The 17,971-nt window shown below is 44.9% G+C and overlaps 1 protein-coding gene across 3 annotated transcripts in view; it reads left to right on the top strand.

Moving 5' to 3' along the window:
• LOC112575822 (hemicentin-1-like) overlaps positions 1–17,971 on the top strand; it is an 87,181-nt gene that overhangs the window by 20,344 nt on the left and 48,866 nt on the right. For all 3 annotated transcript variants that reach the window (XM_025257860.1, XM_025257859.1, XM_025257862.1), the window contains exons 6-19: positions 657–881; positions 2,298–2,482; positions 2,833–3,050; positions 3,418–3,539; positions 4,146–4,329; positions 4,509–4,600; positions 4,894–5,160; positions 5,373–5,497; positions 5,699–5,843; positions 5,982–6,164; positions 6,612–6,707; positions 8,573–8,845; positions 16,561–16,848; positions 17,303–17,575. In XM_025257860.1, the coding sequence (XP_025113645.1) occupies positions 657–881; positions 2,298–2,482; positions 2,833–3,050; positions 3,418–3,539; positions 4,146–4,329; positions 4,509–4,600; positions 4,894–5,160; positions 5,373–5,497; positions 5,699–5,843; positions 5,982–6,164; positions 6,612–6,707; positions 8,573–8,845; positions 16,561–16,848; positions 17,303–17,575 (2,676 nt within the window). The remainder of the gene's footprint in view (positions 1–656; positions 882–2,297; positions 2,483–2,832; positions 3,051–3,417; positions 3,540–4,145; positions 4,330–4,508; positions 4,601–4,893; positions 5,161–5,372; positions 5,498–5,698; positions 5,844–5,981; positions 6,165–6,611; positions 6,708–8,572; positions 8,846–16,560; positions 16,849–17,302; positions 17,576–17,971) is intronic.

The following is a 17,971-nucleotide window of genomic DNA, read 5'->3' as shown; positions in this document are numbered from 1 at the left end:
ACATAATTGCCATTACACACTGTTGTTGTGTAATACTGTAGCAGCTGTTACATTATGTTACATTATGTATTTATCTCCTCTTGATCCTCTTCTTAATATCTTGTTCCTGGTTTGTCAGCCCACGGTTCTTTGACCAGGAAGAACTGTGCATTTTGCTTAATGTCCACTCGTTGTTTTGCAATATTTTTTATTTACTGGGCCTGTGCCAGCTTTGGTTCTTGGCACACTACAGCTGACCTTTGCTTAGTTTATGAAGTTGAGGTGTGGAGAAGGAGAGGGACAAAATAAGGTGATGATGTTACAGGACACAGGGAAGGGGAGGTAAGATGTTACAGAGGACAGGGACAGAGGGGAAGGTAAGAGCAAAGAAAACAGAAAATGGTGAGAGATGGGGGGGAAGGTATATGTTGAGAGGCCAAAGAAATATGACAGGCAAATGAATATAGTAAAGAGGAGGGGCAAGGAAAAGAAAGTTTGAAGGAGAAAAGAGGAGAGAATGATGGAAGGGGGTTGGTAGAAAGGGGAGATAATCTGGAGGCAGGAACAGAGAACAATGGAAGTTTGTAGAAAGAAAATAAAAATGGAATGCACAACAATAAACAAACTGCTAACCCTTGGAGAACAAATGTCATCCACTAAGTTGGTGCTGTTGACAGGTACTCGGCGCACCACAGAAACTGGTGTAAAGGAGCTTCTGAGCATCAAGAACGTGCAGATTGTGAATGTAAAGGACCCAGAGCCAGGTACATGGCGAGTGCGTGTCAGCAGCTCCTCCCCGCACACCATCCGTGTAACTGGCCTCAGCACAACCGACTTCTCCTCTGGCTTCTCCAAGTACCCAACACGTGACATTCGCCAGACCACACTCAGGCCAGTTCAGGGTAGGCTACCTTACATTTTGACAGTGAAATGCCTGATCATAATTAGCAAACTCTTTGTCAACACCTTGGACACTGTTCAGCATAACATATTCAATACCTGCCTACAGTAAAGTGGAATTAGTGAGGTGCAATTAGTATGTTCACAAAGTACTATCCCTGAATTACTCTTCTTAACTCCCTGGCAACACTGTCTGTCATGCTAACCATCATGTAATGTCTCCAACTTACACTTACAACTAACACATACATCCCTGATGTCTATGTAAAGGTGGGCTAGTCACACAAGAACATAACAAAGATCAAAATGGCTGCACAACTGTAGATTTTGTTTAGAGTTTCACTTGGCGGCTGGCCTGCCGTCTCTCCACTCTCACTTCCAAATTCAACAAGCCTCTCTCAACTGTAAAGCTGCTTTACTTATCCTATCTCTGTCGAACATTCCAGCAACCATGCTCCTCCCCCATGATGCAGTGGTCACCTTATCCTGCGCTGTCTGGTCATGGCCTTTCCAAGTGGGTCAGGCGACTTCAGGTGTAACAATAGGTCCAGTGGCCATGGGTGGACAGTTCAAGGCTGGCTATTAAGCAGACAGCAGGCATGAGAAAGGGACAGTCATGGGAGCTGTTTGACCCCTACCCTCTACAAAAACAAAGGAATACTTAGTACACTACTAGAGACTTACTGTTTATATTATCTACATCCCTTCATACATTGCTTTACCTTCTACTCTTGTACCTCATCTTTATGTTGCTCAGTGTGTCTACAGTACCTCACTGTCCACTGACTGTTATCTTGTACCTCATCTTTATGATGTTTAGTGTGTCTATACATACCTCACTGTCCACTGGCTGTTATCTTTCATTTATCATCACTGGTCTGCGCACAGATTGCGATCTCTATCTTGGTTGAGATGCTGCGCATTATAAGTTCCCATCATTATTATTATTATACACTTAGTCAAGAACTATTACTTGAGGCACAAGCTCTCACTGTTTACATTGGGGATCCTGTCCTACTAGTCTGACAGGCTCAGGAGATCCAGGCTCATTACTCAATCTCAGATGAGAAATAAGATTTTTTATTTTCAAAATGAAACCAGAAATTCTGTTCCAATAATCAGGTTACCAACGAAAACTTGCTCTCTATTTAAACTACCAAATCATATTTAATTGTTTTAAAATATACTGTTTCTTTGTTTAGATAAACAAGCAAGATCCTGTTTGATTTTTTTGATTTTTGCTTAGTTAAATGTACTTTTTATTGATACCACTATCTTTTGTTCTGTTTCTAGTAGTTATTGTTATGATGAATATCATAGCTCAGTGTAAACTCTCTGTTGTTACAGACAGAACTTAGTGTAAACTCTGTTCAAACACATGCTGTGGACTCTGCTAATCAGATATATCCTGGTGACAGGTATTCCAACTCATGTCCTTGTGAATGCCACAAACCTGGATCCTCCAGCCCGTTTGACAAACCTGGAGCTGGTTGATCTGAAGGGGGACCCCATAGCCAAGTTTCCCTTGACACAGGACCCTGAGTTGCCTGCCTTGTATAATGTCACTTCTTTTATTCCGCCTGACCAGTTCTTCTACCTCAAGGTTTTTACTGCTTGTTGGCAAGCAGACTTTGTTTTTTTACTACCTGTTGGCAAGCACATCTAGAGCGAATACCATAGACACATAGGCAAATACCTTGTAACTTAATGTTTGTATATTGGGAGGTATTCTTTGTATTATAAACATCATGTCAACTTGGATGCCAGTTATGAATCTGGTGGCTGCATATGAGTGTGGAGAGTTATGTTGTGTCATGCTGGTGAAATCCATGATATGGACCCAATCCAACCCTTCTTGTCGTGCTCCCATTACCTGTTGCTGCACATCCAGTAAAGTGTTTTGTCTTCCTGTGTGTCCATTCCTCTGATGCATGCATACAAAAACACACACAGGTACAAGGAACAGATAGCAAAGGCTACACCCTACAGAGAACAACACCCACGGCCATCAGCCCCTTACTTCCTAAGCCACCACAAGTCTTCATGCCAGAGTTCACACGTGGCTTCTACGACCAAACAGCTGTCCTTACCTGCCAGGTTCAAAGCCTTGTGCCCTTTACCGTCCAGTGGTTCCGAGATGGAAAGCAGCAGGGATTTGATCTTTTCTTTAGGTGAGAAGTGTATAAGTGTTCCTGATATTTTCTTAAGGATCTGTGTATGTTTCTCTCTGATCTTATTTACCCATGTCAAATACTGCATGTTCCAGGGTTGTTTACATGCATGCAGTCTGTCACCCATCTTGCACAATTGTTTCTTGTTAGACATGATCTCACATCTGTCTCAAATTAATCATGACCTCCCATGCTTGTCTTGTTAGATGATGGCTTTTTTCAGTCTGTTAAACTACTTCATCAACTTTAAACAGTAATCATGACAGTTGTAAAGGGACCTGTTTCTGAAATCCTTGGTTTTAAATGTCATTTACCTCTGATTTGTCATGTTAACATGTCAGAAACCTTTGATCTTTGTGTCTGTTAGTGACTCAGCAAATGTGACACTACAGATCCCACGAGCAAACACATATTCAGAGGGCGAGTATATCTGCAACGCCACTAATGCTGCTGGTCACCTGGCCACACGCACCTATCTTGACATCAGTGGTAAGTGTGGCAGATGTTGCCTTGTAACATACACACTGTTAGCTTGATCATCAGAAATGGCAGTTACATGTATGACTCTTACATGAGCCTCACATATCACTGATGACCATTTGTCTGTCATTTGCTCTTGTACATTAGTAACAACAGGCATGCAGCCTCATGTGTCTGTAGTAACAGGCTTGTCATATGATTTATAGCAATATTCATAATGCTGATAGTCGTGTGGTCATGGTTTTTAATGTTTTAAATACTGTTAATGAGATTTGCTAATAAAATGTCAGCGAAAAATCTTGTTTGTCTAAAATATTACAGAATATACGGGTCTACTGTACTAGCAGAGATGCCTTACCATCGTGTAACTTTGCTTATAATTGTGCTGTAAATTGAAGTTGACAAAGGTCAAGGACAGACTAGTAAACATTTGTATTAGAAAGAATCATGCAGTATTTTCAGTATGCTCGATGTTAAACATACTGCCCATACATACTTGTAATGTCATGGATAAAATGACAACAGACACATGATGTCTTGGATAAAATGACAGAATACTTGCTTCTGATGTGATTTTCATGTACAAGAGGCTGAAGATGACATGTTTTGTTACAGATCCACCGCCAGTGATTGTGCCTCCACAGAATGTGTCAGTGTTGCCAGGTGACACAGCTGTACTAACATGTGTGGCTTTTAGCACAGTACACTACAACATGACCTGGGCACGCATGGGTTCCTATGGCAACCTGCGCCTTGATCCTCGCATGCGCTGGTACAACAACGGATCACTAGTAATCAGGCAAGGGGCTGCTTCTGTCAGATTCTCATATGTGTGTGTGTATGAGAGAGAGAGTGTGTGGCTGAAGGAAAATTTCTTCCAGTTATACACCACTATAGCCTCTGCATGTTCAACATCTACATTCTGTCATTTGGAGCTGGAAGACTAATATCGTGTGAGCACTTCTGTTTTGTTTGCAGAAATGTCCAGCCTTATGATGAAGGCATATATCAGTGTCGAGCAAGCAATGAAGGTGGCTCCACAACTCAGTCAGTGGGTTTGCGGCTCCAAGGTGAGTATCTGCCACCAGCCTTTCCTGTTGTCAAAGGCCTACTGTTTTCCTGTTGTCAGACGATCAACATAAATTAGATAACTGTTCATCTTTCATCCTTGCATTGTAAGTAAACATTAAAGAATGGACAATTTTTTGGTACTTAGAAGTGCTTGCTTCTAAAGAAGAAATGATGTAAGAAAAAGTTTGGATGGGCATGTATGTAGGAACTTGATAGGTTTGTGCATCAATTTTAATGCTGTGAATTCTTTGGCATTTTGTGCATTGTTTTTATGTTTTGCAATCTTTGGCAGTTCGGCCACGAGCACGAGTCTTGCCAGCGGAACAGACTTTTGTCATTGGTGCAACTCGTAACTTCACTTGCCAGGCTGGGGGCCATCCTAGTCCAAGGTTTCTATGGCAAAGAAACAAACATATCATTATCCCTAGCAACCGTGTCATTATCTCTGGTGGTGAAATCTCCATCTCTAACCTGCAGCCTGAAGACCAGGGCTCCTATCAGTGTGTGGCCAGCAATACAGCAGGAGAAGATTACTCTGAAGGCATTCTTACATACACAGGTGCTAAATTTAGTGTGTCGTTGTTCCAAGTTCAGAATTTTCATAATAATCCAGTAAAGTAGGGTTTTATATTGAAGAAATATGAAAGTGAGTTTTGAGAGTTTCATGGTACATCTGACCAGCAAAATATATTGAATGACTCACTTCTGCGACTTTGAAGCAAAGACAGATAATGGTAAGGTTCTGTAACCGCTTTTTAATCCTGTTCCCAGAGGCGCCACGGATACGAGAGTATGAGCACAAAGTCCTTGTGGCTGCAGGGGGCCAGGCCACCCTCACCTGTAAAGCAGATGGTATCCCACCCCCTCACATCAACTGGTTTCGCTCCGACAGACGGGTAGGGATTTCCTTCCTCATTGTGTGCAGTCCCAGTGATTGTGATTCATCATCTTAATGCTTATTAATGCAAAGTTTATCTAAATACTTTTGTATTTGTGCTCGTATAAATTTGAGAGTGTGTAAGCACTTTTGTGTATAAACTGTATATGCTTCTGCATATGCACTTTTTTTCTTTTTTCATGCATGTATTTGAATTTAGCTCCAGTCAGCCTACAATGTGGAGGTGGTGGCAAGTGGTCAACTGGTGATCAACAAGGTTCAAGACACTGATGCCGGACGCTACAAGTGTGTGGCCAGCAATGATGCAGGACAGGATGCAGCTTTCCTTGATCTCGATGTGGGATGTAGGTGGCTACAGAAAAGTTTTTTTTCTCTTTTTATGAAGTCTAAAATGATCTTCCACCTTTGGAGATACGCAGATCTAATAAATGGCCATATTTCACAAATATAGACATACTTAATTTTATTCCTTGTTTGTCCAGCACCCCCCGTGATAGTTGATGCACCAGAGAATGTTGGTGTGGACATCGAAGGTAATGGTAGCCTGCCCTGTTCAGCTGTGGGAATTCCGCCAACCAAACTAAGCTGGAGACGAGGTGATGGTCATCCATTGGATACCAGTGGTCGGATGCGACAACAGCCTTCAGGAGATCTACGCATTAGTGGTTGGTTTTAGACACAGAGTTTTTTTGTGCATTTTAACAGCACTTTAATTCTGGCTTTGGTACTGAGGAAAGGTGCTATATAAATCAGCTATGTTACTATTAAAACAAAATCTATAAATATTGGACTATGTGCTTGCATTATAAATGAAGGGTTATTTACTAGCTTTGTGTGTTAAATGATTGAAGACTTAATTCCTTTGTACAATAAATGAGGAAAGACTTTAATAGCTGGGATGTAGTAATTTACAGCAGCTGATTTAGGTGTGAAGACATGTTGCAGATAACATGAAATACGTAGGCTATTGCAGCTGATGAATGTATAAAGAGACAAAGATTATGATGATCACTGAAGCTTTATGCACATATGGCTCAAAATCTCTAGTTTATATTTTAAAAAGTGATGATAGCTTGTTAAGTTCTGAAAATTGAGCCACCTGTATGTTGCAGATATAAGGGCAACAGATGAGGGCCTGTACACATGTGTAGCTCAGAATCCATTTGGCAGTGCCGAGGCCTCAGCATATGTGACTGTTACTGGCATTGGTAAGGCAGATCATGTTTTATATACCACCGTTATTGTACACTAATGCTAATGTGAAACAACATCAGCGGTGTTCCAGTTTTCTGTACATCAGGGCTTTTGTGTACTACATTAACTGAGTCACATCATCAGCTACATCATGGTTCCTCTACACTTGTAATGCTCCGTGTTCTAACATTTTAGTCCTGAAACTATATTTTTGAGAGATTCTGTTTTGCTGGTTGACCACTTGCTTGGCACTCTACCATCATGCTAAAACCTGCATGAGATTCCATGAATGCCCATTATGTATCGTCGGGGTGAAACAAACAGGAAAGCATCACTTTGTAAAGACATGTCCCGATGCTGTTTTCATTATCTCAAATTGTTTCATTGGGGTTTTTTGAATGTAGATAAAGATACATAGGTACACCATATGGTTACCATGGCACCCATGAAAATTTCTAGTGCTAAAAGTGAAGAGAAGAGGAGAATAGTGAGAAAAACTATTGAATGAAAAAAAGTGGTGATTGCTAGGTATGAGACTGGCATCAGCGGCGGCGTTTGGGGGTGGCAAATGGGGCGGCGCGCTTCAGCCCCGAGGTCATCTTTATGAGTTTGTCACCTCAAAATATATTGTGTGTTAAATGGAAAAATGCTGAGAGGGGCTCTTTAAATTAGACTTCTTCAAAGTCAAATTCGCCTAACTGTATATAAATCGGTGCTTCCGGCATCATATCAATAGGGATATTGATACACGTACTCCATTACCCCGGCCCCGCGTATTCCTAACGCCGCCTCTGACTGGCATACCTGTCTTCATTAGCCATTTAGTATGGAATGGTTAGATCATGATATTGAAAATGCTGAAACATTAAGAAGCCATTAAAGCCTAAGGAGTAAAACCAATTACAAAGCCAAGATCTCAAATAATGGAAGAGACGGAGAGATTATTGGTGTGGATAAATAAAAACCATATAGAAACAAATCCATCTTCTACATATGCCATACTATAAAATACCATGAATAATATGAGGTAGCTACTGGTGGGTGTAGAAGCTAATTAAATACCTTTAAATTATTTCTTATACTGGGAAAAGTGTTTGGCACTCAAACTAACCGGCATTCAACCAGCTTTACTGAGCGGATTGTGGTTGAGTGCTGAGGTACCAGTGTATTAAGTCAGCCTTGCCATATGTTGAATCTTCCCTCTTTGCTTCATAAACTATGACATGAGCTGAATCAGCTGAATTTTGGAATTCTCTGATCCTTTCTGTGTCTACATTTGAAGTTTTCAAGCCTGGCCTCCAAACTCACCTCTTTAAGAAATCTTTCATAATCAACTATTTTGCTCACTCCTCAGTTCTTCATTTTCATCCACACATTTTCTCCATATTTGTATGGCATCATACATTTGCTGACACTTGTGTTTCTTTGTTGTATTGTTGACTGTTGGTTAATTTGTAGTCTATTGCACAGTCCATGAAGCTCACCCCCATGTAGGATCGTGTGCTTATGCAGTGCCATCTGTAGCATACACATTACTAGCTGTATCATACAGTACCAGCTGTACCATTTACATTGCCAGTTGAATTATACAGTGCCAGCTGTACCATACACATTACCAACTGCGCCAGTTGTACTGTACACATTGCCAGCTGTGGCAAACACTATTATACACACTGTTATGGCATACACTAATTTGGCCATATTGTACATAAAATTATCTTAATTATAGAAGGTCAGTTGCCATACACAGTGTCAGCGGTTGTACTCAAGATCAGCGTTGAGATACATAGAATCATTTGGGTCATACGTGATATACATAAAATCAGCTGTCATGCACTAAATCAACCCGACCATAAATGTCATTTATGTGTCTGTGCAGTTCGGCCTCTCATTGCCTACACCTTCCCCTTTGTAAAAGTCATCGCTGGAGAAACAGCAGAACTAGAATGTGTGGTGTTGTTGGGAAAGCCAGTCCCAACATTGTCATGGCTTCGCAAAGGGCAGCTTCTGCGGCAGTCACCAAGAGTGAGATTGACTGACCCAGGTCACATGGTCATCAGTGATGCCCGTGAGGAGGATGAGGGCGAATACGTCTGTCTGGCCACCAACATTGGTGGCAATGAGACCTACACTGTCAACTTGGATGTCTTAGGTATTCTGAGTGTGTGTGCACACAGACATTTAAGATGTCATAAAGTATAATGTAAACTGATCTCTGACTTGCTATTTTCAAAAGGCAGTGACTAGGTCTAGAGTATTCTAAATTACCACCAAGAAACAATCAAAACTAAACAATACAAAGAAAGGTAACTGTAGAAAAAAGATTCCTTCAGCTATATGTGCTGTTAGATCCCTTAGTCTGCCTATCAAGAAAATGGGAGGAAAAATATCCTTCATAACACTGCCTTACACATTTATCTTACAGATGTTTGGGTTTTGCAGATGTGCATACAATTCTATTTTAAACTATAAACCAGCATCTAAGCTGCATTTATTACTGCAGTGTACTTACTTCTACTTCTGTGTTTACTTCTGCTTCTTTATGTGTGTGAGAGAGGGGATTATGTTGGAATGTGTAATGTGAATGAAGGAGCATGTTTAATTTTTACAATATTGTTTATTAAAGAAAAATACATGGATTTTTTTAATCCCCATGTAACCAATACGTCAATGGCTACGTAGGGTTGGGCTAAGTTGAACAGGAAAAACACAAGATGGTTTCTCACGTTGAAATTTCTTTATTCAACTCTTTTCTCGGTTGCTGGCCTGCCTCCTCTCTCTCTCTCAAATCTCAACAACAGCATGCCAACCACTGTCCGCCCCGCTACTTATATTTCCCTACCCTCGGAACATTCTAGAATGTCGATCCCTCCATCCCCTGCCCCCCCCCCTCGCCCCTGTCATTGTTTCCACCCAAGTTCTCAGGCGGGTGTAACAATAGACCAGTGGCCGGGGGTGGGCAGTTCAAGGTCGGCTACCCTGAGCTCAACCAGCGTGGGAAAGGGCAGTGGTCGCGGGTGACAGTTCACAGTTCAGCCAGCGTGGGAAATAGGACAGCGTCACTCGACGCTGACCTTACAACAACAATTACATACTCAGTACACTTCTAGAGTGCTACACTTACCCGGGAAAGAAAAAAAAATGTTTCCTTTCAATTTACATTTGAAAAAAAACGGAAACATCAACCCGAACATAAAACAAGATTTCCCCGTGAACAAATCTCTACAGTCAAACTGCAGCACATAGACCTAATTACCATAGCATAACAAGTATTACACATCATGTACATCAATTCAATACAACAAAATATCAGAACTTCCCTAAAGGTGTCTGTCAAAATAAAGCTACTGAAGAAAAAAGGTTCGACCGATCACACATCAGTTTCAATTACAGGTAAGCTAAGCCACCTCTCCAATACTTCCATTACATCGTTTATGGCCAACCATACAGACTGCATCACCTGGTGGGGAGCTTTCTGACTAGAAGCTAAAAGACTTGCCATCTCTTGTCGGACACCATGCAACTTCGCCCTGTCTGACTGATTACTACTTGCACATCGGTGCATAAGATTTAATCTGTCCACCGGTCGGCGGATTCTGTCAGAGCGGCGTAGAGGTTGCTGCTCTTCACTGTCGTTCTCTGCTATCTCCTCACTTTCATCTTCCTCTTCACTGTCGCTCTCTGCTATCTCCTCTGTTTCATCTTCCTGCTCTACTTCCTCCTCCCGGTTTTCTGCAAGTATCGCGGCTGGAATAAACTCTGGTGCCTCTGGCCTCAACTCTAGGCCCACTTCGATGTCTGGAAATTGCATCGGTTCGTCCTCACCATTCCCACAGTCGGGGGGTGTGGCTGCTACCTCTTCTGCGCGCTGTCTGGGGTTGTTGTTTCTGGTGGTTCTTTCCTGGGCCAAAGGTGGTGCCCAGCCTAATGCACCCACTGGAGTAATAGATTGCGATGGAGTGTCCGTTTGGTCCGGAGCCGTCCTCTCGTTTGAACTACATACACCGGTATATTGTTCATTTTGTCCATCACGATAAAAACTCCTTCCTCCAGCGGTCATCCACTTTGGATGTAATTCGTGGCCCATCTTCTTTACCAGGACTCTGTCTCCCACTTCTAAGGTAGCTGCCAAAGCTCCTGCATCATACCTTATCTTGTTCTTAAGAGAGGCCTTTTCCATTTGCTCTGTGGCCATTCTGTATGCACTACGGAGGCTCTCTTTCAGGTCTGCACATACTGCCTGCAACTCTTCCCTTGTCGCTTCCCTATGTCCAGGCCAAATGCCAGGTCGACTGGCAGTCTTGGTGCCGTCCGTAGAACAGGTAGGAGGGTGAGAATCCCGTGCTGCTGTGTATGCACGAGTTGTAGGCATGCACCACAGACTTCAGGTGTTTCCTCCAGTTTCTTCTGTTCAGTCTCTAGAGTTCGCAGCATACCGATCAGCGTTCTATTCCACCTTTCCACAGGGTTTCCGCAGGGGTGATAGGGCGTGGTCCTGCATTTCTGGATTCCGGCCAGGCTACACAGTTCTTGGATGAGTTTTGACTCAAAATCCCGACCTTGATCAGACAGAATTCTGCCAGGGAATCCATAAGTCATGAAGAACTCGTTCCACAGAGCCCTGGCTGTCGTTCTTGCTGTTTGGTCTTTCGTCAGTACTGCTTGCGCGAACTTCGTAAAATGGTCCATAATGACCAGTATGTTCTGCTTTTCCCCTTTGACCTCAATGGTGAGAAAATCTATGGTCAGCAGTTCCAGTGGGTGTGATGTCACGATGGTTTGACATGGGTGCTTTTCTGCGCGTGCGTCCACTGCGAACGCACCGTTCGCAGCTCTGGATTTTCTCTCTGAGATCAGCCGCCATGAACGGCCAGAAAAAAACGCATTCGTGCGTGTCGTATGGCATCGTCAAAGTGGGTGTGGTAGAGCTCATCGTGCACACCTCTCATCGCCTCTTGTCGCATGGAGCGGGGTACCACCAGCTGCACCCGGGTTGATGTGGTGTCAGATACACACCGGTAGAGCACACCATGTTCTAGCATCAGGCTCTTCCTCTCCCTGGCGTATATCCTGGTCTCTGGCCCCGTCACTGTCAGGTCGGTTCCTTCTGTGAGCGCTTGGCAGACAGCGGCTATGTGAGGGTCTTGCTGCTGTAACCTCCGCCAGTCGTCGACTGTCAGGGTGGTGAAGTCTGGCTCCCCGCCTCCGGCTCTAAGATGCCGTCTGGAATCATGTTTGGGTCCCTTACGACAGCTTCGACGGCTGGGGTGAAGTTGTCAGTGGCGTCATTGTCACGTGACATGGCGTGGTGTGCGGCTGTCTGCTGGATGGAATGTACTGGCCTTCCTGCGCTTTTGGCTGTCAGTATGCTCACAACTGCACTTCGATTTACAACTTGTGGGGTATCGTCTTGAAATTTCCTCGCTTTCTCCAGTAGGAACCCAACTTTCTCTAAGGTGTCTCTGTATTCTTCATCTGCTTCTGGCGGGTCCTGCGGTCGCCTTGACAACCCATCGCGTCTGTGTGTGTCGAGCCCTGTTTGTACACGAGGTCGAAGTCGTACAGTGACAGGGGATGACAACCATCTGTGGCTAACTGCGTCTAACTTTGCATTCTTCAGCACATGGCAAAGCGGGTTGTTGTCGGTAACCACGGTGACGCGGGAGCCCAAGATGTAGTCGTGAAACTTCTCTGTCATGGCCCATTTCAGAGCGAGAAATTCTCGCTTGTGTGCGGGGTAGTTCACTTCTGTCTTGTTGAGTCCTCTGCTGGCGTATGCAATTATCTTGAGTTCGCCCTGTTGATGTTGGTACAGCACGGCTCCAGGCCAGTGCCGCTGGCATCACAATGCAGGATGAAGGGCTGGGACTGGTCAGCGATGCCCAGCATCGCTCTGCAGTCAGTGCTTTGATCAGGGACTCAAACGCACTTTGTTCTCGCTCTCCCCACAGGTGAGATATATCTGACGACAGATTGAGTGCACCCGCCTTCTTAGCTGTTTTCTTGAGCTTATGTGGTACATATCCAACAGTAAGGTCGTTCAGAGGCTTGGCAATTTGCGCGAACTGGGGAACCCAGCGCCTATAAAATCCTGCAAACCCTAGGAACGCCTTGACATCGCGAACTGTTTTGGGTACAGGCCAACTGTCAGAGCCTCGATCTTTTCAGGGTCTGGCCTAATGCCTTCTGCGGAGATGAGGTATCCTAGGTGTCTAACCTCAGTGGTGGCAAAAATACATTTATCAGGGTCAAGTTTCAGCTTAAAACTACGCATTCTCTCCAAAGCTCTAATTGTTCTATCTTCTAGTTGCTGGAGATTAGTGCCATGTACCAAAATGTCATCGAGAAAAATAATCAGCTCTGCCAAGTTCATATCACTCAAACAACAGTCCATCAACCGTTGAAATGTCATGGGGGCGTTGACAAGGCCGAATGGCAACCTCTGGAACTCGTACAGTCCGAACGGGGTGGTAAATGCAGAAATCTTCTTCGCCCGCTCGGACAGAGGTACCTGGTAATAGGCCTTCGACAAATCTAGGCTAGTAAAAACCTTAGCCCCACTCAATGTTAAAAACAGTTGCTCAATTTTTGGTAACGAATAACTGTCCCTCACTGTCCGCGCATTCACCCTCCTGTAGTCTACACACATGCGCAGTGCCCCATTCTTCTTTCTCACCAGCACAATGGGTGAAGCGAAGGAACTGGTCGACGGCTTGATGATGCGAGCATCCAGCAACTGTTGCACATGTTGTCTGACCTCCTCCGGGTCCTGTGGCGGTATAGGCCTCGGTCTTTCTCTAATCGACGGACCTGGAGTCAGTTCGATGTCATGCACAACATCTGTCATGTTCAAATCGAACTCTTTTTCATTGAACACATCACTAAATGTTAACAGCTTCTTTATAAATCTGTCTTTCCATGTTTGGTCGACGTTTGCACCAAAACGGAATCTATCCGATAGTTCAGGAACACTGTTCTTTTCTTCTTCGACGTGGTTGGCATGACAGTGCGTCCTGCCAGCGTCTTGTAAGTCGCAGTTCAAGTCTTGTAACACACTGGGGAGTGAATATTCACTCTGTATGGTGAACAGGTCCGCTATCACACTTTTCCTTCTGATAGTGACTGGTGAATCGGTGGTGTTTAACAACGTCACCCTAATCCGGGGAAGAGTGTTTGTTGACACCTTGCCACTCAGCACGCACACCCCGTCCGGTAACGCCTCCACTGTCGGCTCCTGGATCAGCACAGCGTCCTTGTTAATGATTGCACCATGCCGCACAATCCCTCGGACATCGGTCACCGAGCGGGGTGGCAGTGTCGTGTCCGGTGTCAACAGTCGTACCGGGCACAGACGTCCATTTGGTGCACTAGTCGCCTCCCTGTAGGCGTGAGCGATCATGCCACACAGCGGTAGTCTTGTGGTGAAGTTCCGCCCCGCCATACGTTCGCACTGCCGGGCGTATGCTCTCAGGATGTTGGTGCCGGCTATCACTGGCACTCGTGACGAATACTCCGTGTCTGGACAGACAAGTAACACTGTGTCTACTTTACTGTCCACACCAACGACATCTTTAGGCAACCACACCGACACACGCACAACACCAATATAGGGCACAGAATGACCGCCTGCTCCTATCACTTGCAGTGTAGAATCCAGGTTTTCCAGCTGTCGATATCGCATATTTCTGCGAAAAAAAGACTCCGACACAATAGACACCTGCGAGCCGCTGTCTATCAAACAGCGTGACGTCACGCCGTCGATGCGGATGGGTGATTCGCAGCTCGGTCCACCAACGCCTCGAGGTTTGTTTGGTCTGCGCCGGTGAGTGTAATTCCGCGAGCACCACTCGACTGGTCAGCGTCACATGTCGTCTGGAAGAGGAGTTTCTCACTGCCACCTGCACTCTCGACCCTGTGACACTGGCTGACACTACCGTGATATTTTCCGGTAACCATTCTTGTGAACGCGCGGTGATTGTAACAGGTGCGTTCAGAGTATTTGTCAGGGTGCCACACAGCTCCACAGTTTGCTGCGGAGGAATATCCAGCACTGCACTGTTTAACCGAACTGGCCGTAGTTCTAAAAGGCCCTGTTCGATGGTGTTGGCGGCGGTTGAAAGGAGATGATGATGCTTTCTCACCTTCTCGGCTGGGGTCTCACGGTCGCCTTCTTGGACCAACACTCGCCCCTCTGTGGTGGTCCCTTTCAGTTCGGGGAGGCCCTGTTTCTTCCGCCACTTGCTTTCCTGTCTCCGCCGCTCTCTCTCTCTCTGCACCACCAGCGCTGCATTCACCGGATTGTTGCACTCACGATAAAAGTGCCCCCCCTTCCCGCACTTGAAACAGTACTTGCTTCTTCTCACTTTACGGGTCGGTCTGTCCTGTTGTACATGGGTGACACGCACCTCTGTACGGGCTTTGGTGCATCTCTCACCCTTCTCACTTGATGAATCACATTTTGAGATCAAACTCTCAATCTGCCGCACATGGCAGTATAACTCTGGGAAGGTGGGTCTACCTTCCCCAGGAATCCAAATTTATTTCGAATGTCCATGGCGACCATCGGTTCGGAGATTCCCTTGGAGAATATATAATACAGCCTGCGGTTGCATTCCTCCTCCGTCAGGCCACCTAATGTTTTAGCACCGACATCTTTGTGGAGAGTTGCAGAAGGAATTGTGACAGGCACTGCTCTCTGGTCGGTCTCATCTGACACAATTCGATATAGATGTCGTCTGCACTTCGTAGCTCCCCGAACAGCGCCTGCAAGTCTGCAACCAATTCGCTGACGGTGCCATACTGTTTGTCTTTGGTGTGGAGATGTGCCGCTCCTTTCAGACTCCGTCTCAGGAACGCGAACTTCTCCTCGATCAGTGCATCGTCTTGTATTTCGAGCGCCTGCACTTTCCACTGCTCGAAGGTGACCTCTTGGGGCGATGTAGGCGGAAGCCCTGTAAATGTTTTTAATTCTGGGAGAGGAACGGGCGGTAGTAATTGCACATGTATTGCCTTTGTCACTTCGTTCCTAGCACTTTCAGACCGGAGCTCTTCTAGCTGGCGGCGAAGTTCTTCGATGATGCTGTCTTTATCTGCTGCTCCGGTGCTGTTTGTGCTGCAGTCAGCCATGGTGTTCTGCCGAGGAATTAAAGTTGCTCCTGTACAACTAGCCCCACATTGGGCGCCAGAAATGTAACCAATACGTCAATGGCTACGTAGGGTTGGGCTAAGTTGAACAGGAAAAACACAAGATGGTTTCTCACGTTGAAATTTCTTTATTCAACTCTTTTCTCGGTTGCTGGCCTGCCTCCTCTCTCTCTCTCAAATCTCAACAACAGCATGCCAACCACTGTCCGCCCCGCTACTTATATTTCCCTACCCTCGGAACATTCTAGAATGTCGATCCCTCCATCCCCTGCCCCCCCCCTCGCCCTGTCTGGTCATTGTTTCCACCCAAGTTCTCAGGCGGGTGTAACAATAGACCAGTGGCCGGGGGGTGGGCAGTTCAAGGTCGGCTACCCTGAGCTCAACCAGCGTGGGAAAGGGCAGTGGTCGCGGGTGGACAGTTCACAGTTCAGCCAGCGTGGGAAATAGGACAGCGTCACTCGACGCTGACCTTACAACAACAATTACATACTCAGTACACTTCTAGAGTGCTACACCCATTTTTGTGCATTCCAGGAATTCAGCATCAGATACCTTTTAACTGTTGAGAACAAAGAACTGTTATTGTGTTGCTTTTTACATATTTAAACTGTCCTTAATACTAATACTGTCCTGTACCAGACTTTTATGCTACTAAGAAATGTGGACTGTGCCTCATCCAGTACTCCTGATATGGTAAAGTGGACAAACCCCTTCTGTTGGCAGTCCCTCCCAAGTTGAATGTGGACAGTGAACTAGACCGGCGGGGAAACTTCAGTGTGGTTCAGGGTCAAACAGTTGTCCTCCCCTGTAAGGTACAGGGAGACCCCCTTCCCTCATTTACCTGGTTCAAAGATGGAAGTCCAATCTCTCTGGTGGACGTCAATTACTTTGTGAGGCAAGATGGTGCACTAGAAATATTCTCTGCTGACCCACGGGACACGGCACACTACCAGTGTGTGGCCTCCAACGTTGCTGGTGAGGTGGTGAAGGACATGTATCTCTCCGTGCAAGGTGAGGCACTGGATGAGGAGGGCTGAAAGCTTATGGAAGGATAAGGTCATATACATTATCGTTTTCAAGGACAGATATTGGCTTACATAGCATGATGTGAAGGGATGCAGGAATATGGGTACAGGATACTTATGGAGGGATAAGGCCATATGCATTATCTTTGTGATGGTCACACCTAGGGTTACATAGCATGGATATCATTCAATTTAACCAAAAGTGTGTGGTGTGCTTTCAAAGAAATCATTTAAAAAACATTACAGCAGCACAAAATATGGTACCATTAATATCTTGAGTTACCATCATGGTTACTATCACACTAACAAGAATTACCCAAGATGTCATTGGCCTTTTGTAGTAGTTCAGTACGATTATTTTATGTTCATTATTTACTTTGACTTGTTTCCTGTGCTGTTACTGCTGGATGAGACTTAATGAGGCTAGATCCTTTGTTTAGTTGGTCCTCAGATTATGGGTCCAGAGGATGAGAAGCTTGAGGTGGTGGAAGGTGAATCAGTGCTGTTGCCATGTGAAGCCTCAGGCATCCCTCAGCCTGTCATCCAATGGCGGCAGAACTTTGCTCCTTTCACTCCCAGTCCACCCTGGGTACGTGTGCAGCCAACAGGACTGTACTTCCAGCAAGCTCGGTTGTCTGACAAGGCAATTTATGAGTGTGTTGTCTCTAATGTGGCTGGCATTGCCAACAAGGTCATCACCCTCATCGTCTACAGTAAGGCTGGCTTTTGCCTGAAGTTTTGTGAATCTTTAAGTCTAAACTTAAGACACATCTTGTCAGAACAGCAATTTCATTGTGACCCTGTTTTGGCTATGAGTGTGCATAATATGTGTCTGTATTTATTTTGTGTATGAGCAGGTGTTTCTGTTGTAGAAGTGAGCATGACTGTCAGATGCATGGGTGCATGGCTGTTAATGATTCTGTTTACTTCTGTGTATCATTTATGTAAAGTGCTCTGAGTAAATTATTGGAAAAATGATATATAACTGTTCATTATTATTATTAAACTTTTTCTGTATATGGGCAGATGCTTTCATTATGAGTCTGTCAATAATAATCTGAGACAAGCAGAATTGTTAGAACTAGTGAATTTGATTTCAAGTCATTTTA

This window comes from Pomacea canaliculata, linkage group LG11 (assembly GCF_003073045.1).
Source record: "Pomacea canaliculata isolate SZHN2017 linkage group LG11, ASM307304v1, whole genome shotgun sequence".
In the NCBI taxonomy this organism is placed as follows: Eukaryota; Metazoa; Mollusca; class Gastropoda; order Architaenioglossa; family Ampullariidae; genus Pomacea; species Pomacea canaliculata.
Note: the sequence above shows the minus strand (reverse complement) of the source record. Positions and strands in the feature narration are given on the sequence as shown.